Genomic DNA, 25,836 nt, shown 5'->3' on the forward strand with positions numbered 1-25,836 from the left:
TCCTCGTTGATAAATTCGTTCAAACGCATCGGCTACTTCAGATGCTGTTTTCGTTGATAGCGGCTCTGCCTCTTTATATCTACTTGCAACATCAACTAAAGTTAACGCTTATTTGTACGTTTTTTCTGCGTACAGTATCATGTGGTAAAAATAAAATATCAGCTTGATGAACTTCATTAGGAACACTAACATCGAAATACGCGTACTGAATTCGTTTTGGTGGTGGTAGGTAAATTTGCCATATTGCTTGTTTGGATAACCACGCTTTAGCAGTAGAATGTTTAACCGCTGCTGCATCAGCAAGTTTACCAATTGCTGCTCTGCCTCTCCAGTATCCTCTTGGTGAATAATAAATTAATTCCATTATATATTACCAGACCCTAATACGAGTTACCTTTCATCGCAGATCTTACCAACCAATTAGCTAATTTTTCTTTGATATTTTTATTTTTTTATAGAATCTAGCGCATGAATTAATTTCACATCTGCAATATGTCTATCTTGTAGATTTTTACTCTTATAAGCAACATCATGAACATGACAAGCTCGATCAATAGCGTTTATTGGTTCCTCGCCTGGTTTTGGTTGATCTTGATTATCGAGCCTGATATCAAGTCTGGTACCAGGACCGCAATAATTATATCCTGGTAGATGTTTTTCTCCGCTGTATTTAGCCCATGGGGCACCTGGAAACTTTGACATCAAATTAGCAATATCACCACCACGCTTATTAGGTAAAAATGAAAAAAAAATTTCTACCGCACACAGAACATTTTCCACCATACGCTATTTTTTTATTTTTTGTCGTAACCGTAGCTAAATTAGCAGTTGGAGTTTTAACTTTACAGCGTAAACAATATATATTCATGTTATAAAATATATGGATATAATTGATTTCTCAGCGACAAGAAAACGAGAACCTGTTAAGCATCATCCTGCGCTACCCAATTCTATCAGAATGATTATCATAGGACCATCAGGATCGGGTAAGACGCAATTATTACTTAATTTGATAATGAGATGGTTAAAATGGGATAAATTGTATTTGGTAGCACCATCCGCTGATGATCAACGATGTTATGATGTACTTAAAGATTTCAATGAAAACGCAAGATTACTGGACGAAGGTAATGATGTTATAGAGTTTATAACCGATATTGATGAAGCACCATCCGTAGATGTTTTAGATGGATTTATTAATAATTTAGTTGTATACGACGATGTGATGCTAGATAAACAATCAAATCCAGCCAGAATATTTTCTCGCGGCAGACATAAAAATACAGATGTGATCTATGTTACTCAACGGTATACACAAATTCCGAAAGTGATCAGAGACAACTGCAATATTTTAGTTGTGTTTAATGGTGTAGACACACACACACACACACACTTAGAAATATTCATCAAACTTGGTGTGGTGGTGACATGGATTATAATAAATTCAGAAATTTCTTTTCACGAGCGCAAGCTACTCCGCATGGATTTATAACAATAAATCTACATGATCCAAGAACAAGATATCGTGTGTGTCTTGATAAAATCTTTTAACGTTTCTGATTTTTAAAATTAATAGCAGCAGAGAGGGCGCCTACCAACGTTGGTGGTCCGTGGAAATTAAACAAAAAATAAATAAACACGTAGAGTACTTTATTTTTCAGCTACCTTTTCGAACTAAGGTTTTATTGATGAGGTTGGTTTCAACAAAAATAAAATCATCTCAAGGAAACGTTTATTTGTAAAAATCTGGACCTTTCTACGAGATGATTTTATTTTTTGTTTATTTTTTTTTTGTCGGAATTCTTGGGTCTATTCGCCCTCTCTGCTGCTCGGAGAAAATGAAAGAGAGGTGTGTGTGGTTATATGATTTTATTCAAGCACTATTACAACACTGATAGCACAAACACGATAAAGGATGAAAATACTGATAAACGTTTTTATAAAATGGTATTCTGAGGGCAAATACTTCATGCAAACGGTACATTTTATGATGGCAGATCGTGCCTACGTTGTTTATAGCTGGAACAGACGCATACGCGAGTAAATAGGTTCATTAAATAATCAAGGTACAGCCGAAGGTGATGGATGCATTAAAACATAGAAACATGGTACAGCCATCAAAAGTATGACTAACACTAAAGATTAACAAATATTAATAAAGGATGTCGATATGCATCGATTGTATCTAAAACAATATCATGATATATCAGGTTCAAGCTTTAAGGTCGTGAAAAAGAATCTTTTGCTTCACTTCTTTTATTTATTCAAGCATATAAGAACATGAATATTTAAAAAAATTTGATACATTGAAGTTTCTCAAGAATATCTTAAATGGTTTATGTACTCAGCAGTTAAAAATAACAAAAGGAGGGACGAAACAGACATCCCCTAAATTCAGCATTTTTCCCAGTAGAGTTCCAGTCCCTTCTAGGATTATATGTCCATTTTACGGAGGAATAAGGTTGACAGGATTGAAAACATAATACAAACAGGATTGGGGGCAATACGAATAATTTCATTCTTGCGACCTGTGACTACACACATTGGGCATTGTAGTGAAGCAACACCTCTTTGTGTTCCACAGCCCTCAGTATCGAATAACGGCGTGTTTCTTACCGGGTAGTTCCCCCATCTAGTTATCATTCCTTTGAAATCTTAAAAGGGAAGGAATAATGCTATTTAAATAAAACAAAAACAGTTTCGAAATACTCTGTAGAACACAAGATATTTTTATCTGACACAAAAATCAATATCGTATACACTTGAAAGTTGAATAACCCACCTGGCGCCGAAATTCGTTACATGAACATGAGCTGTGTTGCCAAAATCTCAAGCACAATTTTAGATTCAAGTGAACTGTAATCCGTGCCTCATTTAGAACTATTTCCAACATCATTGCAGGGAAATTATTTGAAGTACTAAAATGAAGGTAGGCTGGTTAGTAAATGGCTCAGTATACATCGACCTGCTTTCCCTTTAAGATTCATCCCTTACTCTCTTCCCAGACTTCACCATATATCAAGAGTAAATTGTAACCGATGGGAATGGTTGCCAATAATGGCTGCTGAAAATAATCCTTGATACAAGTACACTAACGTAGACTAATCAACACATTTGCAAAGTCTGATTAGAATTACTCAGACTGTGATTAGATCCCATATCAAACGTTGGACATAAAAGAGACTAATCAACACATTTGCAAAGTCTGATTAGAATTACTCAGACTGTGATTAGATCCCATATCAAACGTTGGACATAAAATAGTGTCGATCTCAAATTGAAAATCTCTTATTAGGCACGTAAGCATAATGAGGATTCATCGAGACAGTAGGATGCTTGTTAGATAATTTTAAAACGCTTCGAGACAAAATCCTCATATTATTAACTGCAGCCGAAACTGGAAATGATAAGCTATATTTCTCACAGTCCCGCTATCCCCTAATGGATGGACAACGATAACGGCTGTACATATCTTGTTTCCCAAGTTATTCAAATGTAAGTTGTGTACGCACATAAATGTTATAAATGCTATAACTGCTATACAAATGGATGGCTCGATGGATGAACATACACACTCACAAACAGCGTTGTGTGTGTGTGTGTGTGTGTGTGTGTGTGTGTGTTGTTATGTGTATTTAATTTGTATTGTGTGTTGGCTTGTCTTTATGATTATATGTTATGTATATCTATGTTGTGTGATTGAACTCGATCAGCTATTGTGTTGAGGGAATAGCTGACTACTCACATGTGTTTGTTTCCTTTTTTGCAAACAACCTATTGCATAGCTAATATTTCTCTGTGATTATATATGATATTATTTATAACTGGTGGTAAACATGTGTACTTGAGGTTAAAATTAGGACATTCGTATTTCACAAGGAAATTCTTGGTATACCTGTTGTTTTGCATAAGTTTACAAAAAAATTAGCAAGAGACCTGACCTTACAACTTAGAATATTTTGGAATTGAATTTGATGGGAAATGATCCTCATCCTGATTCTGTTATTGTGTCTTAAGTTTATATAAAAGGGAGAAGTAAACATTAAATCTTTATTCCTAGTCTTAACATCAGTCTTTATTGGAATTTAGTTGTGTTTAGTTGAGAGGAGTTAATTTATTTATTTAAATTATTCATTGAAATTACCAAGTGCTCATTGATAATTTTCAAATTAAATCAGTGTCTTTGAAATTAGTGTGAATTTATTCAAGACCGTTAACACATCGGCACATCAGCATATTCAATACTGGAATACATTCGAATCAACACTGGAATCATTTGGAAAACTATACAATTGTGGACTTGGCATATAACTTGAAGACTGGAACGATATAATTCCCAATAGTATGAGTTCTTTTTAAATATTCACTTGGTATTCAAAGGAAATAACTTATTTGTTGAATTTCTCAAATATATACTGCGGAAACACAGCAGTATGACCATCAGGGGAGACAATTCTGCCAAACGATGTTGTTGTCATGGGTTTAACGCCATTGGTCAACACATCATAGGCTACACACAGCGGGAAGCATATCTGCTGTAGGATGAACATGAGATAACCTGGAAAGAACCACCAACCCACGGCAAGTTTTCTCACATACCCATGTTGGCCGAGCCTTAGACTCGAACCCACGCGGACAGAAATGAGATGTCAGTGATTTAATATAATTCCCAATAGTATGAGTTCTTTTTAAATATTCACTTGGTATTCAAAGGAAATAACTTATTTCTCAAATATATACTGAGGAAACACAGCAGTATGACCATCAGGGGAGACAATTCTACCAAACGATGTTGTTGACATGGGTTTAACGCCATTTGTCAGCACATCATAGGCTACACACAGCGGGAAGCATATCTGCTGTAGGATGAACATGAGATAACCTGGAAAGAACCACCAACCCACGGCAAGTTTTCTCACATACCCATGTTGGCTGAGCCTTAGACTCGCACCCACGCGGACAAAAATGAGATGTCGGTGATTTGTAAAGGCAAGCGGCTTAGACACCTAGGCCACAAGGAACTCTGCTAAACGATGTATAAATCTCACAATCGAACTCAGCCACTGTCTAATGTTCAGCGGCATGCCAAATGTGATGTTAACATCAAAATGGAATAATTTAAATTAAAAAGCATTTTTACTGGTCTTCAGTCTTTTAAGCAACATTAATGTGTCCTTCTTATCCTTCATTCCGTTAGTCAGTAGTATGCAGACACTTGACTAGTAATACATCTTACAACCATGACCTTGACCTATGATATCATGACCCCAAAATCAATAGTAATGTTGTCATATTTATTATAGGTTTTCTTATCACATAAGATAACAAATCTTCTGGTCCAGCATTAAGGTAAACAAAAAAAAAAAAAACGATTCTAAAATAGTACGTTATACTGTTATCGTAGACTTTGATATTGTGCAACCTTCTTTTTCTCCAAGAAAACCTACACTGAGTCAAGGCTTGATCTGGATTTCCTCTGTAAAGTTATTCTATAAAATGAAACAGAGTATGAATTGACAGATGGAGAAAGAGATGAACAATACGACTGTAATATGGCTTCATCTGATTTGGTCAATGTGGGCCCTAATTAGGCAATGAAGTGTTTTCTTTAACATAAACACTAATTACATGGTATAAGATACCTTCTTTAATAGTATTACTATATTATTTATGCTGGGGTTGAAGTTAGCTGGTCTTATTTTCTTAATCGGTATGCTACTTTTCAGATAAGGAATATTACCTTTATCTTGGGTCTTGACTGCAAGAAGGTAGACAACCATTTCCGATGCTTACCCTTCAATTCTGTGCAAAATTTATGCCGAAGGAACCAAAGTACTAGAGCGAATAAGATATGTACAGTCCGAACCTTGACCTTGAAAGCATAACCCCAAAATCAGTAGCAATGTTTATTATTAAGACAGTTCTGACCCTGACTATAGGATTTCCTTTCCTCCTAGAGAAGTTATATACAGCCATTATTTGTGTGTGTGTGTGTGTGTGTGTGTGTCCGTGAGTGAGTGCGTGCGTGCATGCGTGTGTGTGTGTGTGTGTGTGTGTGATTTAGATTTTTAACGTAGCTTTTAAACAAATTCAGTCGTGTCGCTATGATATATGCAGTGTGACAAGTTTATAGTGACGTCTAGCACTGACGCATCATGCCGAAGAAATGGAGCATCATGCCCCATCCAGTCACATCCTCCTGACACAAGGCCACCAGTCCTAACACTAACCTCTTAATGCTGAGCGCCAAGCGCGGCAGCTGCTAGTACCATTTTTATAAGTCTTTGGTCTGACTCGCATCTGAGGCGGACGTTATAACCACTCGGGCCACCGGAGCGGTTGTCATTCTGTTTTAAGTCATGCTAAGAAATAAAAGTACGGATAGAGATATTGATGGAAGTAATAACGATTGGGATTCATTTGCCTTTCGAATAGGGTCATAATGTCAGTCAATTGCTATGTTTCTGTTGATGGAATGTGTTTTTGCTAGATGTATTGTCCACCTTATACCATATGCCAATACCACCGGGTTATGGTCCATCCCAAGGGAAAATTAAATTTATTTTTCTTGAGAACCAATAAAACATTTTGTATGATCTTCGTTTCTGCACATTATTATTATTATTATTATTATTATTATTATATTATTGTGCTTCCGCTTGTTGTTGTTGTAGGGTTTAACGCCATTTTTCAGCACGCGATAGGCTATACATGGCGGCCAGTATTAATAGTGGAGGAAGAACCCTGGAAAACCCCCGGAAAGAACCACCGACCCGCGAGAAGCTACTGGCAAGCTTTCTCACATACCCACGTTGGCTGAATCCGAGACTCGAACCCACGCAGATAGAGGTGAGATGGCAGTGATCCGTAACGGAGAGCGCTTTAGACCACTCGGCCACTCGGGGCCCCGCTTCCGCTTGAAGTTATTTGTGACGTCATTATAAAATACTCCGAACTGCCACAAAATGATGATGTGTAAATTATATTGTCATTTAAAGTAACAAATTACGCTATATGTGCACAATATGGTCAGAAAATGTGATCAGAAACAGAAAATTGATATTGTTTTCCTTTTCAAATTTTATAAAATAAGAAAGATGCTTTAACTGGGATCTACCCGTTAGAATTTGGCAGCCTGGGAAGTATTGTCAAAGATAAGCTCTACTGCTCATTTGATTTGTTTTCATTTCTAAACAGTCATAATACACGCGATTCTTTGGTGAGAACTATTCTGGTTTTTTTCTTCAACTAAATAATACTAAATGATCTGTAAAGGGGGCTTCACAATATATTTACTAAGGTAAGTGTGCTTTGTCTTTCTATTGCAATATCTATCTAATTTTTCTCTTCTTGTTTAGCAGTAATTTTCCTTTCTGACAATCTGAAGTAAACTGACAAAGTTTGTTTCCGACGACGACTGCAAACATTTTTAAAAAATGTAGAGAAAAGACGTTAATGAAAGTTACAGAATTATATGTTGATACTTTCAGGGTAAACAAGTATAGAAAGCCACGTAACAAGCGCGTATAATATTTATTTTATTTATAAGTACATCTATGAACATTTTCATGTGCTAAGGCTGACAATATACATCTTTCTGTCTAAGGGTTCATCCAGTACAAGAATTAAATGTTATTTGTAAAGATAGATCCCTAATGTTTGTTGTCTCTTATGCGCTATGTGATGGCGCATTTACAAGATGTGTACGTTGCTTAAATGTCTAACCTGAACCGTTTGCTATTTTAGTTGCTTATTTCTCAGAATAACTGCTATTTTATGTTCAAATTATCAAAACGTAAAATAGAAACTTATATATTGAGTCTAAATCACCAATCCTACCTCATACGCGCGGTGAACACACACACACACACACACACACACACACACACCATAGCAGAAAGGAATTGCAAGTCACGAACAGGAAGCAGATGGAAAATAGATATTGCTAAAAGTGGCCAACAGGAAGAAAATTTTGGTTTTGCAGAATGGTTAACTACCTGAACAATTTTCTATGCACCCATTTTATATTTCAGTTTTGAAAAATCCCCAAACTTTACCGATTTGATGTTTTTGTTTGTTTTTCAATAACAAATGCCATTCCTTACCTGTGGGTTGTTGTTGTTGAGTTTAATTATAGTAGCATTCGCACAATTGTGCATGTGCCACGTTTTTCTGACTGCACCGCAGCCTGCTAGTTGTTCCTGGGGAAGGGGATGGTGCCACCTCTCCCAGGCTTTTATGGATTCAAGGAACCCTGATAGTTTGGCCTCAATCTGTGGGTCCATAAAGGTCCCTACAGTTGAATGGTTGGCTGTCATTAGTGGGAAGGAGAGCTCGGGAACGGTCCTGCTTGCTTTATATCGCTGGTTTCTTGTTGCATTTGCCTGTTGTTTTGTTTTTTTTTTTTTTTTTTTTGTTTGTTTTTTTTCGAGATTTGTTTTCTTTTCTTCTTCAAAATGTTCTAAAAGGAGGTGGGATGTTCTATGCTGTTTATAGAGGTTCTTAATAGAAATCATGTATGAAGAGAGATTTTTAAGGTTATTATGGTATTACTAGTCGATGTGTTTAAGGTGTGCTTCCTACGTTATGTTATTTATAAGTTTTTAGATATTACCTCTTTAAGATATTTATTAATTGATGTTTTTAGAGACTGAATGTTATTTATACTTTATTTATCAAGAGACCGGAGTCCTAGCCGATTACACGGTTCGTTAAGGACATCTAGGACAGGAATCCTAGCTGATTACTCGGTTCGTTAAGGACATCTAGGACATCCGATTTTGCGGTTTCCTTAGTTTTTTATAGGTGCTTCGTAAGTGAATTATTTATGAATACTTTTATAAAATTGAATGATATGTTATGGTTTTTTATGTGGTGCCTTCTAAATTTATTTAGCTAGTTACTGGGTCTTTTGGTTTTGTGGGGATAGTAATTATATTTTGTTCCTAAGTCCTGCTGAGTCTATGAATTGATTTATATTTTTATATGCTGATTGTTTATTTTTATTAGAGTCCATAAGTAACTCTGGGTATGTGTGTGGTGATCCAATCTCTTTTTGGTTTTTGATAAATATTTTCCGAGCGGGTTGATATTTTGGGCATATATTGAATACGTGGTGTAGATCTTCGGTGGTGTGGCAGTTAAAGCAGTTAATGGTTGCTGGTTGGGTCCTATAAACCTTCCAAAACTGCTTGCTAGTTTAGTTTTTCCAGTTATTATCCTGTTTATGGTTTTCTGTTCTAAATAGGTACCCTTAGGTAGCTGTATGTTCCTATCTACGTTTTTTGGGGTTTCATGGTGCTTTTTACCTTTTGTGGAGGAGTTCCAAAAATCTTGCCATGTTTGGTCTATATATGTTTGTGCGAAGCTTATTGCTTCTGTAGAGCTATAGTTAAGCTTGATAGAGTTTTGATCTCCTAGTTTGGTTTTTGCAACTTTGTCTGCTGTTTCGTTGCCAGAGATTCCAATGTGCGACGGTATCCACATGATCTCGACTAATTGATGTGCTGTGGTGATATCGTCGATTAATTGGCATGCTCTGTCGAGGAATTGTTCCCTAGAGTGTGTATTGCGATTTTGGATCGATTTGATAACGCTTAGGGAATCGCTTGTAATGACTGCTTTAGGTATTTGGTTGTCTTTGATCCATTGTAGTGATTCAAGTATAGCCCAGAATTCAGTGGTGTAAATGGAGCAATAGTCAGGTAATCTGGATCCCGTTTGTATATTGAATTCAGGGATGACTATTGCTGCTGCTGTTCTTGATGGGTTGTTTGTTTTTGATCCATCGGTATATATTTTAACATAGTCCGGGTATTTTTGGTTGATTTCCTTTACCAGTACAGGTTTTAGTAAGTTTTCTTGTCCTTCTTTATTGCCTAATTTGGTAGCTTCAATGTTAATCCTTGGTGGTTTTTGTAACCATGGTGATTTGTTCTGGTCTGTATTGTTTGTTACCTGTTTTTCTAGTAGAGGTATCTTTTCTCTTAGTTCAAGGATTACTTTGCCACTTGGTGTGATAGGTATGATTTTGGGTTTGAAGACAACTTTACACTTATTTATAGCTATTTTGGTGGGATGGTTGTCTGGGTGGGTATCTAATCGAATGGAGTATCGGAGGAGCAGTTCTTGCCTACGTAATTTTAAGGGTAGTTCTCCTGTTAGTGTTTGTAGTTCTTCTAATGATGTTGAGGGGAGTGTTCCTGTGCATAATAGCAAGGCTTTTCTCTGGATAGTGTCAAGTTTTTGTAGTACAGGCTGCTTAGCCGAGTTATATGCTTGGCAACCGTAATCCAGTTTTGATCTAATTAGGCTTTTATATATCGTGAGGAGGGTTTCCTGGTTGGATCCCCTTTCAGTCCCTGTGATGTTCCTGAGTAAATTGAGATCTTTGTTACAATTCTGGGTGAGTTGTTCAATGTGCTGTTTCCATGTGAGGTGGTTGTCAAAGAACATTCCTAGGAATTTTACTACTGTTACGTATTTGATTAATTGATTTTGTATATAGAAGTTTGGATAGACTAGGTTGTTATTTCGCTTGGGGGTGAATATGATTGCCACAGTTTTTTCATGAGATATTTTGAAACCCCATTTGTCCGCCCATCTCCCTATGTTGTCTAGGCTCTGCTGGATTTCTTTAACTACTGTGTTATTGGCACGATTTCCATTCCTCCATATGCCACTATCATCTGCAAATTGTGACAAGTTTATTTTTGTGGAGGCTACATTGAGGTCAAGGTCGTTTACCATTAGGTTAAATAGTAACGGACTTATTACATTGCCTTGCGGTGTTCCATTTTCAAGTGAAAATTCTTCCGAATGGGTGTTGCCTATTCTTGTGGTAATTTTCCGGCCTGTGAGGAAATCGCCAATCCAGTTGAACAAGCGTCCAGTTATTCCAAACTGGTTTAATTTGGCCATTAGTCCATTGGTCCATACTAGGTCGAACGCTTTTTCTAGGTTGCGATCGGTTTTCCTATGTGCGTTAAAAGCGAGTTTGATGTCTGTTTCCAATCTGAGAAGTTGGTCAGTTGTGGACCGTTTGTTCCGAAAGCCACATTGATTTATGGAGAGTAGGTTATTGGTTTCTAGGTGGTGTTTTAACCTATTTGCGATTATTGTCTCCATTATTTTGCAAATATTGTCTGTAAGGGAGATGGGTCGGTACGAATTATGTTGTTGGGATCTTTACCTAGCTTGGGGATTGGCATTACTATGGCCTGTTTCCATTTGGTGGATAGTTGGCCTTTATCCCATATCCTATTAAAGAGTTTGATTATGGCTATTGTTATATTGATAGGTAGTTTTTGTAGATAATGTAACCTAACTGATCCTTACCAGGGGATGTTTCGTTTTTGGATCGTAGGGCTATCTTCCATTCATGTACTGTGATGTCGCTATTTAGGTGACATTCTTTTGTTCCTTGGTCTTGAAACATTTGAGGTTGGGTTCCCTCCATTAGTTTTTTGTGTTCTTGAAAGTTTTTGGTGTGATTATTGTTGCTACTCATGTTCGAAAAATGCTTCGCTAGGAGGTCTGCCTTATCTTTATTTGTTATGGCATTTTTAATTTTTGGGGCTGAGGTAGTTGCTTTCCCTTTTATGGCTTTTATTTTGTCCCATATTTGTTTTGAGTTTGATTTTAGACTCAGTTTAGAGCAATAGGTTTGCCATATATTAATTTTAGCAGTTTTTATAGTTTGTTTTAGTGCTTTTTCTGTATCTTTATATTGCTGGAAGTAGATAGAATTTTTGGTGCGTTTATATTTATTTAAGGCCCTTTTTTGTCTTTATGTGCTATAGTGCACTGTTTAGTCCACCATGGTACAGGGTTTTTATTTTGGATATTAGTTGTGTTTGGTATGCATCGGTTAGCTGCTTCTATAATTGTGTATGTAATGTTATCATAATACATGTCAATACTTGGGGTTTCTAAGTTATCTGGATTTACTCTAGCTAGCAATAGTTAGAACTGGTCCCAGTCTGCCTGTTGGTACCTCATTTAGGTGGGGTTTCGTTAGGAATGTGTTGAGTTTTTGTTTGAATATTGATTGTGATGGGAAAATGGTCACTTCCTAACGTATCTTCCTGATCCACCCACCAATTTGTGATTTGAGCCAATTTTGGGGTAATGATGGTTAGGTCTATGGCTGAGAGATTGCCATCCTCAGGGTTTAATCTAGTGTTCGACCCGTCATTTAAGATGACCAGATTGTTCTCAGTTATCCATTTTTCAACCATTTTTGATCTTTCTTTTTACCTCCCCATAATTCACTGTGTGCGTTGAAGTCGCCACAGATCATTAGATTGTTGTTGTTGTTATTAGTGATTGCTTTTAGTGAGATTAGGTTGGTAGGGCAGAAGGTACCCCCTGGGTCGTATGCATTTATTATTTGAATGTTTGTGGTTCCTGTATTTATCATTACTGACATTATTTCGATGCTATTATTGATGTTTAGGTTAGGGGGTACTTCTATTACTTCATAGTAGATTAGTGTATCTATTAAAAAAAATTGCTAGTCCACCCCCTTTCTGCCCCATGGGTCTGTTTTTAAAGATTCCCTGGGTATATCCTTGTAGTTTGGGCAGGCGTTTGTGTTCTTGTGTTATGAGGGTTTCCTGTAGGCAGATTACGTCTGGTTTTATGGCCGTATTATTCAGTTTGTTCTGCAGTTCTGATAGGTTTTTAAAGATTCCTCTGCAGTTCCATTGCCAGATGGTGATTTTATTATTTTTTGTACTATTTATTTTTGACGTTGTCTTTATCTGTTAGTCTTGTGGTCCAATCAGCTAGTATGGTGAAAATGGTTTTGAGGGTTCTGATTATGCTACTGAGATCTTGCATTATGGTTCGTGTTGTTAGGTTCATTACTTCCTGTATTAATTCTGTGTTGGGGTGTGTGTTAGATTTGGGGATGTTTGGGGTGACAGTTTTGTTTGTATCTGGAGTGTTATCAGGGTGGTCATGGTTTGTTACAATGTGGGTTGTAGTTTTTGGTTCTTTTGTTTCCTGATTCGAGGGTATGTTTTGTGGTGCAATGTTTTCCCTTCTGATTCTGCGTGGAGAGTTTTGGTGCTCATTGATTGTTTCAGAGGTAGATTTTGGTGTGTTGGGGTTGTTTTTACAAATAATGTTTTTGACAGAATGGTAGGTGAGGTGTTTTTCGTTCATTTGTCCACTATTTGTTTCTCTTTTATTGCAAATCTGCATTCTGCCGATCTAGGATAATGGTTTTCTTTACAGTTAGCACATTTTTGTTTAATTGTGTGGCATTCTCCTTTGTGTTGACCTCCGCAGTACTTACATCTTGGTTTGAATCTACATCTGAGGGCATAGTGTCACCAGTGCAGGCATTTGGTACAAAATCTTGGCCTATTTATGTAGTTTTCCAGCTTATGGTACACTCCTGACTGTCCTAGTTTTATTATTGAGGGTATTGGCTCGGTAGTCTCTATAACTGCTTTGTTTGTTCCTTGTCCCTTGTGATTTTTAAGACGATATACTTTGGTGGTCTGTGTTCCATTTGCTGTGAGTTTATGAAGTAGGAGTTCATTGCTTATGTCCTTGTTGTATCCGTTTAGTGCCATTACTTTTTTAAAGATAGTGGTTTTAGTGGGTTCAGCCAGATTAGTTGTGGTTTCACTGTGTTTGGAGTTCGAAGTGACTCGTGGTTTCCTCTGAGTGCTATGGTGTCTCTCTACTTTGATCTTTATTGGGCCTATAGTTTCAATTTGGATGAATTTTTCCACCTGTTGAATTGTGCTGCATTGGACAATGAGGTAGTTTCGCCTTGGTCTTATCAGTTTGAATTGTCCAGTGTGAATTTTGGCCAGTGCTGTCATAATACTATTGGTACTTAGACTAGTAATTCTGTTGCACCTGCTGCTTATGTATATGGTGTGTTCGATGGAATGATAACTGTACATTTTATTTTGGGGGTTATGTTGTTGTTTTATTTCCTGTTTTGAGTTAACCTTACTTGTGGGTTTTTTGGGTTGTTTTGGGGTTTTAACGGGCCCTTGCCATTACCTAGGTATGTGTTTTGGGTTGTTTGGGGTCTTTGCGTTGCCATATTAGTGATGCTGCTGGGTCGTTTTGTAGTGTCTAATTCATTGGATTTGTTCTCATAGGTTGGTGGTTCCCTTGCTGTTATTATCCCAGATGGTCCAGGAGTTTGGCTTGAGTGTCTAGTTTCTTTCCTAATGTTTTGATTTATTGTTGTTTGCTTGATTTCCTGTTGTTGGTTTGTTTGCATGCTTCTAGAATTGGTTATTTCATTTTTGGTGAATTTTGGGGTGCTGGTTATGGTTATGTGGTCTAATTGTGGGGAGTTTAAGGTATGTAGGTTTCTGTCAAATTCATTTGTTAGGTTTGGAATAGTGGTGTCTATATCTTCATTTGTGTTTGGTTTTTCCGCTTCCTTGAAGAGGATTGGCGATAGTAATGGCATTGTATTTATATTGTTCCATGGAGTGTAGTTTTGTATTTCTAGTAGTTTCTGTTGGTGGGGTGGGGGTGTGTTAATTATGTCTGCTGGTTTGTGGTTTGTTTGGTCTGTGTTTGAGACCAGAATTTGGGGTCCCAGTGTGATGTTGGTTGAATTCGAGTTTGCTGTGGTTGGTACTACTTGCGTTAATCTTGCTTGTTTTACATGCTTTATTGGTGCTGTTTGGAGTTGTGATACATCCAATATTTTTACTGATTTATTGATAGGATTGTTTGGTGGTTTGTGTGTTTGCGTGTTTGGATTGAATAGAGCCATTTGTTTGGACCTAGTTTGCATTCTTCTACTTAAATTGCGTATAGCATTGAATGATGACTTATCTTTTGTTTTTGTCCTAACCCAGTCTGCTCCTCTGCAAGAAGTCTCTCCTTTGTTTTCTGTTACGTGTTCCTATCGTTCCTTTGTTTGATAGTTCCTTTGTTTTGTTCAATTCCTTTGTTCACGGCTTGGCGGTTTGCTAATCGTTTCCTCTTCTTGGTATTATTTCTTTGCTCTTATTTTCCTGTTCCTTTATTCTATTTTAATTGGTGATGGTGGTGGCCGCACTCAGTAGAACTTTTAAAATTATACACCAAGCCGGTTTTACACAGTAAACAAATCAAGCAATAGTTTTCAAACTTGACGTTATGGGAATGCGTCACTAAAATAAACAACGTTAGTTTACATATGTCAGTTTGTCATTCTATGTAATTCTGAATATATTTACAGGATATTGAAACAATCGTCACAAAAACCTTACACAATTCTCTCTCGGCAACATGGTGTAATATTCGATAACAAGACTGTATCCATTTCCGAAGGAACTTCAATAAAAATTTGCAATAATATCAGAGCTAAAAAAAAAAAATACCTGTGGGTGACATTCTGTTTCTGCATTACATCTGACGCGCTATTTACGTTCTTGTGTTTTGTTAGACTTATCCTCTTTCCGGGTCGAACCCGAAACAAACGACTCGGCACTTCCGCACCAAAGTCGCACAGTTGACAGAAAATTTCCAAATAAGAAATATAAGACATGATCGCTTGTTCTAATACATATTATTCACTCAGAGTGATAGAATAAATGATGCACGCAAAAAGAAATTTCTCAACTCCTTCGCTTTGCAGTAATCCCTGTGTATTCTCATTTGCGTGTAGATCAGAATCAAGTAATTTCACCTAATTACCTGCCTAAGGTCTGGTAGTTGATTTATTCCTCAAAAAATGACAGATTTTATAAGGAATAATTGGCTGAAATGTTTATTTATCAATAGATCTTAAACGAGAACTTCGTTCATTTTACATCAGCTGATTCGGTGTGTGTGTGTGTGTGTGTGTGTGTGTGTGGTAGGTTTATAACGTAGCTTTAACAATTTGAGTCAGTTCGTTACAATCTCTACACTGTAGCAGTTGATAGCGATGTCTATCACTGGGGTATCATGTCCTACCCAGCCACAGGATCCTGACACCAGAGCGAGCTGTCCTAACACTAACATCTTAATGCTGAACGCAAAGCGAGGCAGCTGTTAGTACCATTTTTATAAGTCTTTGGTATGACTCGATCTGGGTTTGAACCTGCTACTTCCTGCACCCAAGGCGGACGCTCTAACTACTAAGGCCATCGGAGAGGTTAATTCGGGGCTGATATATATATATATATATATATATATATATATATATATATATATATATATATATATATATATATATATATATATATATATATATATTGAGAGAGAGAGAGAAAGAGAGAGACAGAGACAGAGACAAAGAGAGACAGAGAGAGAGAGAGACAGAGAGAGAGAGCGGTATATGCGGCAACTTATTTACAAGTCAAGCCTGTCTATATCGTTTTCGTTTATGTGTACATGACCGTGAACAGGACTTGATCTCTCACATCAACATTACATTGCTACATATCTGTTTTTATCTGGTGCTGTTGATCAGCTTCAGCAGTCGGTGACACTGAGATGAATGCGTTTCTACCTCATCCCTTGGTGGAATCCTGTGTGAGATTCAGGGTTGATCTCAAATCAATGAGGTAGAAGTGTATTTGGCCACTTATTAACCAGCCTGTCTGGTTCGGGTCATTTTGTCTCTTGGTTTATTTGGCCGGTTGTCAGTAGAAGTACCGGGTTCGATCCTCAACAGCGACCTGTCTTTGCCCTAATAGACTCTCGATATGTCAGTGATTACACCAACTCGAATTCCGGCAGATTTATGGGATTCAAATGTTTGTTATCAATTCTCGTCATTCTTATCTAAGTTAATAATATAAAAAGCAGACAAAAAGAATTGTCTTTCACGGGCAATAGCCGGTTACGGTTACTTTTTGACATGGATGATACAATCCTAACAACGCAACGAAAAGTAAGGTATTTTACATTATATGGAGTAGTTAGCAGCTCTTTGTTATTCTTCGTTCTTCCCGTTAAAACATTTTGTTAAATGGAAAATGGATTGGGGAACCACCCGCATGGAAAAATACCGTGTTTTTAGGCACCGGGTTGCGCAATGACATGGAAGGCAATGAGGCGTGGCTTTGCTATATAATTGGCAACAGACAGCAAAACATTCTCAGCATTTCCAGTCTTGCTTGTATCTATTATATCATATTTTAGTCCACTGTAAGATGGAAAAAACCATGGTGGGTTGCCAGGATTTAGTTTTATTGTGTGCACTGTTCGGGTTTATATTTGTTGGGGACACCTCGGCTGCGAACTGCAGTACAACGTTAGGACCATCTGGGGTTGTGGAGTGTGTCAACTTCTACCCATATTACAATAATAGAAATCAATGGGCAACTTGCCTCACGGACTCTTATATTCGGCAGAAGTCTAAAGGACTTCATGCATGCATAGATACCACAGCTACCTATTGCTGGTACCAATGTATGATTGAAACCCACAACGTCAATCCGGGATTATCAGGTAAATTCAGTCTGTCTGTCTGTCTCATAATCTCGATGTTTGTTCTCAATTTTATTACATTTTGTTTATAAGATTGGCAAAATAGACATATTTCACTAATAGATGCACGATTGGTCGGTCATGTCCTTTAATTACTGCATAGCAGTCTTTCTTCTGCAATTCTGCCAAATTCAAAAATAGTTTTTCGTGATTCACGGACATTGGTGGTCACATCTTCGCAGACGAACACATATTTTTCCTAATATTCTTTTTGTGATACTATATGAGAATACATTTACTAGACCAGTTTAAGGTTTTAGAATATATTACTCATGAAAGTGGGCTTTTTCCGGTAGCGCAATGGTTTTCACTTCGGTGACTGTCATAGTATACTCGCTCAATGACAACGGGATTAATATTTTCAATTTTAGAAGGGGGAAAAATATCTAAATTGTGCTAATTAAGCTACACAATTCGCCCTCTCTAAATATTGTAGTAACTCATGGTGGTTCTCCGGGACCTGGTATCATAGCCATCTGCTTTGAAGAGTAGATCCTTTATTTGTTTACAGAGTCAGAACCAGTCTTGATCAGACCTGATCCTTTAGCTCTATAAAATCTTGATCCAACCCTCACCCACCCCCACTCCACCCGACCACCCTGATTAGATCACCCTGCCTATTCATTGAATCTATATTTTCCTTTTAATAGTTGACAACTTCATATGAATTTTAGATCTACGTTTATGCCATCTAACTTTGAAATAGTACTCTGTGTTCTTTGAAAACATTTGCGTGCATTTATCTTTTACAATTAGGCCTCCAGTCATTATCACTGCTTCAATTAAACGCTGAGTCCAACTTCCTGTTAATTGGGCAACACTTGTTATGTTTCTTTTGCTATCTTTATGTCGAACATCAGTCAATTTTCACAAACGAAATGCTAAACAAAAATTGAATATTACTAGGTACAACTCTTGACCGAAAAGTTTTGTATATATTTCATACGTGTCTATACTAATGCCGGGAGCCGAATGACGTTGTTTGGCTGATCAAGGCTGATTAATAATAAGCCGAGGATATTTCGGAAAGTTCTTGAAACAAAAACACCGTATTGTTGCGACTCTATTGTCTTAAATTATGTAACAAAGGAAGTGAAGCCAACAATTTTAGTTAAGTTACAATGTGACAATTTCATAAGAACTTACAGTATTGTGAATTAAATCCCAGATAATCATAAATGTCCTATCACAAGTCCAAAAGTAGAGAATGTTCTGAACGAATTCAAATAGTCTTGAATGTCTTGATGTCTCACAATGATATAATCCATGACGTCTTTGAATGAGTCCTCCATAACTCTAAAGTAGTGCATTTGTCCAAACGTCAATGAGCACTTTGTAATTCCAACTAATAATTTAAATAAATAATTCTTCTAGAATTACATCTAAACACAAATACAAACTCTGGTCATAGATTCCCAAAGACTAATGAGAAACAGGAATGAATAATTGTTTACCAAAGTTCCTATTTATTCAGACTGTCAACAGACCTATGCCGGAACCGAATGTTCTGTAAAACGTATAATTTCTAAAGGAAAAATTCAATAAATCGTAAGCAAGGTCAGGTCTTGAAATTACATTCAAGTAAATATCTTATTTACTTCATGGAATTATGAGGGGAAAAAAGGTAGGTACAGCCATCAATCCTGACAAAACTTAGTTTCATAATATAAATTAAATATACATAACAGTATCTTCAATCACACTCTAAGCCTTGTTAGACAGAATGCACAAACATGAAGAACAGCGGTTGGTCCTCATGAAAATATCATGAGTCATTAGCTCCAGTCACCATGTTTGTGATCACGTGTTTACATTTAGCCGATCTCTCATTCTCGTTGAAGTTTCTTATGGGTCTCCATATTTTCTTAATTTAGTTCCCGCCCCAGTTTATGATGATTGTGCTTGTGTGAGTGACTCATCACGAACGACACAGCGGCCCTCCTCAATGTTCACTCTCCCTCCCTGGTGCTTCAGTCCTAGTGGTCAGGAGTGCAATTGGTACAAGCAATGTCTAGAAGTAAGCAATAATTCAATTCCTTCGTCGCAAAAGACACGCTATTACAATCATAGCATTCTTATATCGTTGTAATTGTCATCATCAATCCAGTCATCATCATCATGATATCATCATCATCTTATTATTATTATTATTATTATTATTATTATTAACATCATAAGTGTCATCATCGACGTCATTATTATTATTATTATTATTATTATTATTCAGCAGCAACAACAACAATGAACAATAGACTCAACAGCCGCATCATATCCGTCAACATTAAAACGAATACAAGTAATACCAACAACACAGTATCATGCAACATAAATATCACTAATACTGTTATTCTAATATCATCCATGTAATAGTCAACGTTGGCACCACCATCACCATCATCAAAATCATCATCATGGCAAAACCACTTTGTTTCTGGCGTATATATCATTCTTCTCTTTCTTACTTTTGTTAGAGTTAGAGTATTCATCATCCAAGAGGTGCTTATGCAGTCGTTGTAAATGTCATCATAATGAAGCTTGCCAGATGTCAATATTTCCTTACACGACTCACATACAAACTGTAAAGGCAGAGATCTGCAATTTTTCCAGTCATATTGACATTAATTTCATCCGCATAATAGTATTAGAAAATAATTGAAGACAAATGTGGAATTTGAATGAACAGTTATCGTAAAACCTTTCAATAATTTGAAACAAGAATTTGCTTCAACATCCATTGTTTATCATCTGCAGGAACGACACCCATGTGAGGGGACAAATAGTGCATACGCCGTCACATACGCTGAGAAATTCTGCAATCTGTACACCGACCATGCTCTGAACTTGAGCCAGACTGGCCAATACTGGACGAACGAAGTAAGGAAGTGCCTTCAGGTAGCACTAGTCCAAACTCTTAGGCCTTGGGTCACCATTTCCTGCGAGGAAATCCGGCAGATGGCAATTAATTCTCACTCTGGTTGCTATCTCGCACCTTATCCTGGGGCACCGTCCATATGCGACTTACCTACAACCGATTGGTGGAAAATTTTTTGGACTATAAAATCAGGATTCCTCTCTTCTTTCGTGGAGAGTTTGAATGGCGTGTTCGATGTTCTCAAAGGTTGTCAGAGAAATGTATTGGACAATCTGAAAGATATGGTAAAGTTTAAGTTCTATGTAGAGCGCGAAAACTTCAATGGTCAGAACAGGTCCACATTGGAGGAGCTAAATATTATGTCGGGGGCCGTTGCCGACGCTATTGCCTTGAAGCTGGGATGGAGCGACTCCGGGATCATGTGGTATGCTTACTCTAATTTTTCCACCCTCAACAGCACCGTTCCTGTAGAAATGCTTATCACTGTGAAAGGCATATACGACCTCGACAGTCCGAAAGTATCAGACTTTAACCTTACTGCAGTGATCGAACACGTGGTGAAAGCCGTCCATGATGGTGATCTGTTCTTCATGTATATAGGAGACAAATGTGAGACTATCTACGTGAAGCAGATGAGAGAATGCATCGATTTCGAATGTCAACGGGCGAATCAAGAGGTTACAGCTCCTCCCAGCAAATGCAAATCGCCAAATCAGGAGGTTATTGCTCCTTCCAACAAATGCAAATCGTCCGCTTTCGGCCTTACCAATAACAGCATGCACACCATATTCAGTTTATTTTTTTTTATCGTTATAGCTGTTATTTAGTCCTTCCCCCCCCCCCAGATGATCGCATAAGATACTTTCAATCAAACAACGAATTTAAGCCCCAACGAAACCTTAGCAACGTATGCTGATGACCACCCTCTCAGCCCATTTACTTACTGACTTTAGTTCATAAAGAATAAAAAATATACTAGTATTTTCATAAATCAATGTCAATATTGTAATCTAGTAATAAAATATTAGGTTTTACACGAAGTGTAGCTTGCAACATCAGCGTCGATCCTTAAATAGTTCACGCAAGAAGAAATAGAAGTGTCATCTCTTGTAGTATTATGTAGTATATGTATGATATATAGGTAAATTTTAAGCAACAATACGACCCCCTATGTGTGGTAGTATTGTGTTAAACATTCAAGTGACCGCCATTTGTCTGCATATTTTTATTCTTTTTTAGTTTTCATGTTGTGTACTTGTAGAGATCAAACCGCGAAACTAAATGCTTACAAATATGCATCCTTTGACAGTCATAATCTCGAATTTACCGTATCCAGGAAAGTCTGTCTTACAAAGCCACAAAAATAAAATGATACGACAGTATTGAGTTTGAAGGATTTGTGATCATGTAGAGTCATTCCGTGTTTACAAGCTGCAAGAATGATTCTTAAACCTTACAAACGACTGTTTTACGTGAACATAAATGAATGATACTGTATGTTAATTGGATCTAAATCTCCAATTTTCAATAGTACAGATCTGAACTAAATTATCGGTGCGTTCAGTATCACAAAATACAGATTTATACGAAAGCTTGCTGAGGAATGATATCAGAGACCTTAGCGACACTGAGATCATAGACAACCGTTGTAATACCGGTGATCTTTCATTGTCCATAGCACCTGATGTTTGTTTCTCCTTCACTGACTCTGTTGTACTTCTTACATTCTCTTCTAAACACGGTTTCCAGTCGTGTCAGTGATAATATTCCTTTTCGTCGTTGTTACATGTTATTCATTTACGTTGAATGATTCAAACCTAATATGATAAAAGTTATTCACTTACTTCATCTAAGCGTACTCTTGATGCAAGTTTAGAGTCTGTGACCAGCATTTTATTAAGTTTTGTTCGAACGAGGCATTAAAAATCATTCAAACTTGTATACACTTATTTGTGTATAAATGATTTTATGTCTGCATACATGTATGCGTAAACTTGTGTGTATGTATGTCTGCATAGTAAATAAAATTTTTAAAGCCAAAGGCTTTCATTTACGCCATTGAATAGAAAGCAGCCGTATGGCTTAGAATAGGTGGCGTTTAATCCCTTTGCTTCCTAAAAGCAAAAAAAACATTTTTATAAGTTACGGTGAAAAAATAAAAGTATCTACATTTCAGTCATTACATTTTCTTGAAATGATTCATCACAAAGTTTCTTGCTAAGCAATGTAAGCATACTGAAAGCTTTCGTGCGTCTATCAATATGTAGGTGTCTTTTTCCTGCCGTCTTAATGTCAAATAAAATCTCGTTAGTAAATGATTTATTTGTCTTTAGATCCCCATTCCATTTACAGTCATTGTAGCACTCGATTATTTGGCTAAAGATAAGAATGAAATTAAAGTAAAATAATAAAAACCAAGAACTAGATATAAAAAAATTTTTTTTATAGAAATGGTCATGACAAAGTGTATCACTATATAGTGAAACTGCACCGTACTTTAACGGAGAATGACAATCATCGGGGGAAAATGTATAACAAAAAATCCAAGACTAAAAGTAGTATTGAAATTCCGAACCGCATACAGACTTTAATAGAAACTGAAAAATTGCCAGTAAACAATTCAAATAAGAGCGGAGATAAAAAGAAAAGCAAAACTACATTTCTACTCAAACACGCCATATATACAAGCCAGCACCCGTTTAATTACTATCCAAGCACACCACATATAAAATTTGACACCATTGTTTTGAATGCAATTCAGCACCTACTTTTGATTACTGTCCAACACATCAAATATACTATCCAGCACAACATCTATACCATCCAACACCTTATACTCACCATCCCAAAAGCCTTGTGTAGTGCCTAAAATCCTATACTAAATATGAGAAAATGGGTATTGTGTCAAAGAAGGAGATGAAATCTCACAAACACGCTATCCAAACATACATATAATATTCAAAACCACATACACATTTCGAATGCTCATTGTGTCGGCGTAGTTTGAAAGGAGGTGAAATTTCACAAGCATACTATTCATCACATCAACTCTTATATCCAACACTCCATATAAAACACAGACACGGACATACACACAAACATACACAAAATCCAAAACACACCCAGTTTTGATGACTATCCAGGCACACCACATATACAGCCCAGCACCTAAGCTTAGACTACTATCCAAAATGTATAAGGGTCTACGGGAATTTAACATGGGAATAGCTCTCTATCATCCAACACCCATTATACACAATCCAAAATGCCTTCTTTAGTATCCCTCAATAACCATCAGAAGAATCAGGTGGCGTTAAAACGAAGGAGATGAAATCACACAACCATACTATCTAACATACGTCTTATACTATCCAATACCTCATATAAACAATCCACACAAAAAATTATTGTATAGTATCCACACAAAAACTATCAAACCAAACGTGAAAGCATTGAAAACAAGTACCTGAAATCCATCAAACATACTATCCATCGCACTAATTATACAATCAATACCCATACACACTCACACAAACATACACACACAAAACTTTTAGTCTCCACACACCAACTATCAGACTGAGCTTGAAATGCTAAAAATAACTTGAACTGTAGAAAGAGAAGATAGAGAATATAGAAGATAGTAAAGACAGATGAATAGATCGAATATAATGCAGAAAATATAATATGCATATTATCACCTCTATCATCCAGCACCCCATATACACTATCAAAATGCCTTGTGTTAGCGTAGAGTTTCTGAGTTAGCGTAGACTTTAATAAAAGGAGATGAACTCGTACAAATATGGTGTCCAAAACATACCTATACAATCCAACATCCGATACACACAACTCAAAACGTATTGTGTAGTGTCCCCACAACAACTATCAGAAGAAAGGCCTGTGGTTTAAAAGACATCTCAAATCAAATACTACCACGCATTACCTACACCATCTAACACCTCATTAACATACTATCCCACAATCCATACACCCTATCAAAAATCTTTTTACCATGATTGAATGGTGTATGAGTATGAGCGCGAATGTGTTTATCCATATTATAAAAATCAAGACAAACACATATTTGCTGAAGGTAAATAGCGGATACCGCTTACTGTCACTCGCACGGGTCGTTTTGACCTAGCTACTCAAATAGCTACTGTGGCAAAAGTATGCACAATAAAATAGTATCAAATGAACACAGTAAAATAATTCTACAAGCTATGGTGTGGTTCCAACAGAGAGGTGATCCCTTAAATGAGTTTCTAAAAACAATGTGACTACAGGCTATTCAAACATTATTATTACTACTGTTACTAATATTACAATTTCATGATAACAATGGTATATGTAAAATTGGAATTAACATTATGATGTAGCAAAATACAAGAAATTAACATTACCAGCTAACGCACGTGAGAGAGAAAATTACCATTACGACGTAGGGAAAACACAGAAAACCATTGAACTGTAGAGAGACAGACGAATATGACGTCAATTTGTTTTCTGTTATTTTGTGACATTTTGTGACAATGAGAAATTAACATGAGCTTAACTTTTTATGAGTTTATGGAGACAGCAATATAGTTTATGTGATAAGTATTCATTGGCAATTATTTATTTCATTCATTAGTTTCAAAGTAATTTAGTGTTATATTTATTGTCGTCTGACTGCAGTAACATTTGCTTTACTCCCAAATTTGAGAGATGTCATGTTTTTGCAGCACACGCGGTTACGATGCTGTGAATTTCCTAAACCAAAGAAACATTTCCTAAACCAAACAGCAACAACAATGTCTTGTTCCATCGCAGTCTTAAATCTGCTAAGAGAAAATAAGTAAAACATTGTTCCATTTTTTTCTCCCCTAAATGCATGTATTAGCTCTACAATGAGAGTACTTAACAGAGTGAGTTATACTCAGGTTATTCCTACACTGTAAAACTGATAGCTGTTTTATGTGTGTTGTTATCTTCTTCTTCGACAAACGGAAATCCATAGCTAGAACTGTGGCTCTGATAATCCTAAACTTCACATTAACGGTGCACGAGTTAGGGTCATGTCTGTTTGATATAACCGGTTATTATAGTGGGTGGGGTCAATTGGCAGTGTATTGACAGCACTGATGAACAATCAGCCTGGTAACGAACCCGACACCAATGTTCAAACAATTTTTCACATATACAATATTGGAATCATTGTTCGCCAGAGATGAAATTCAGTTTCAAGCTTTCCGCAAAGGTATATGACCGTCTTTGGTGTGTGTGTGTGTGTAAAAGATTTACCATTTAATGTAAGTGATGAATTCTGATTAAGGACTCGACGACGATGATGATGATGATGATGATGATACAAAATTTAGAGATGAGTCGGTCAATCGAGTGACATCGATGGTGATTTTGTGCCGCTTGCTGACCAATATCTGCGTAGGGGCAATATTAATAGACCCTCATATACTCCCAAATATAATATTGATAAGAGTCAAACAGAAATCGACCACTGAAACAACACA

At 36.8% G+C, this 25,836-nt stretch overlaps 1 protein-coding gene across 1 annotated transcript; it reads left to right on the forward strand.

Moving 5' to 3' along the window:
* The first annotated feature begins 17,079 nt into the window (after positions 1–17,079).
* Positions 17,080–21,890, forward strand: LOC149786818 (uncharacterized). The gene is made up of 3 exons (XM_089978267.1): positions 17,080–17,412; positions 19,326–19,468; positions 20,203–21,890. The coding sequence occupies exons 1-3, from the start codon at positions 17,115–17,117 to the stop codon at positions 21,148–21,150; spliced, it is 1,389 nt and encodes a 462-aa protein (XP_089834393.1). The 5' UTR covers positions 17,080–17,114; the 3' UTR covers positions 21,151–21,890.
* The last annotated feature ends 3,946 nt before the right edge of the window (positions 21,891–25,836 follow it).

The sequence above is a fragment of the Sinohyriopsis cumingii genome, chromosome 12 (assembly GCF_028554795.1).
Source record: "Sinohyriopsis cumingii isolate HCF-2022 chromosome 12, ASM2855479v2, whole genome shotgun sequence".
NCBI classification, from domain to species: domain Eukaryota; kingdom Metazoa; phylum Mollusca; class Bivalvia; order Unionida; family Unionidae; genus Sinohyriopsis; species Sinohyriopsis cumingii.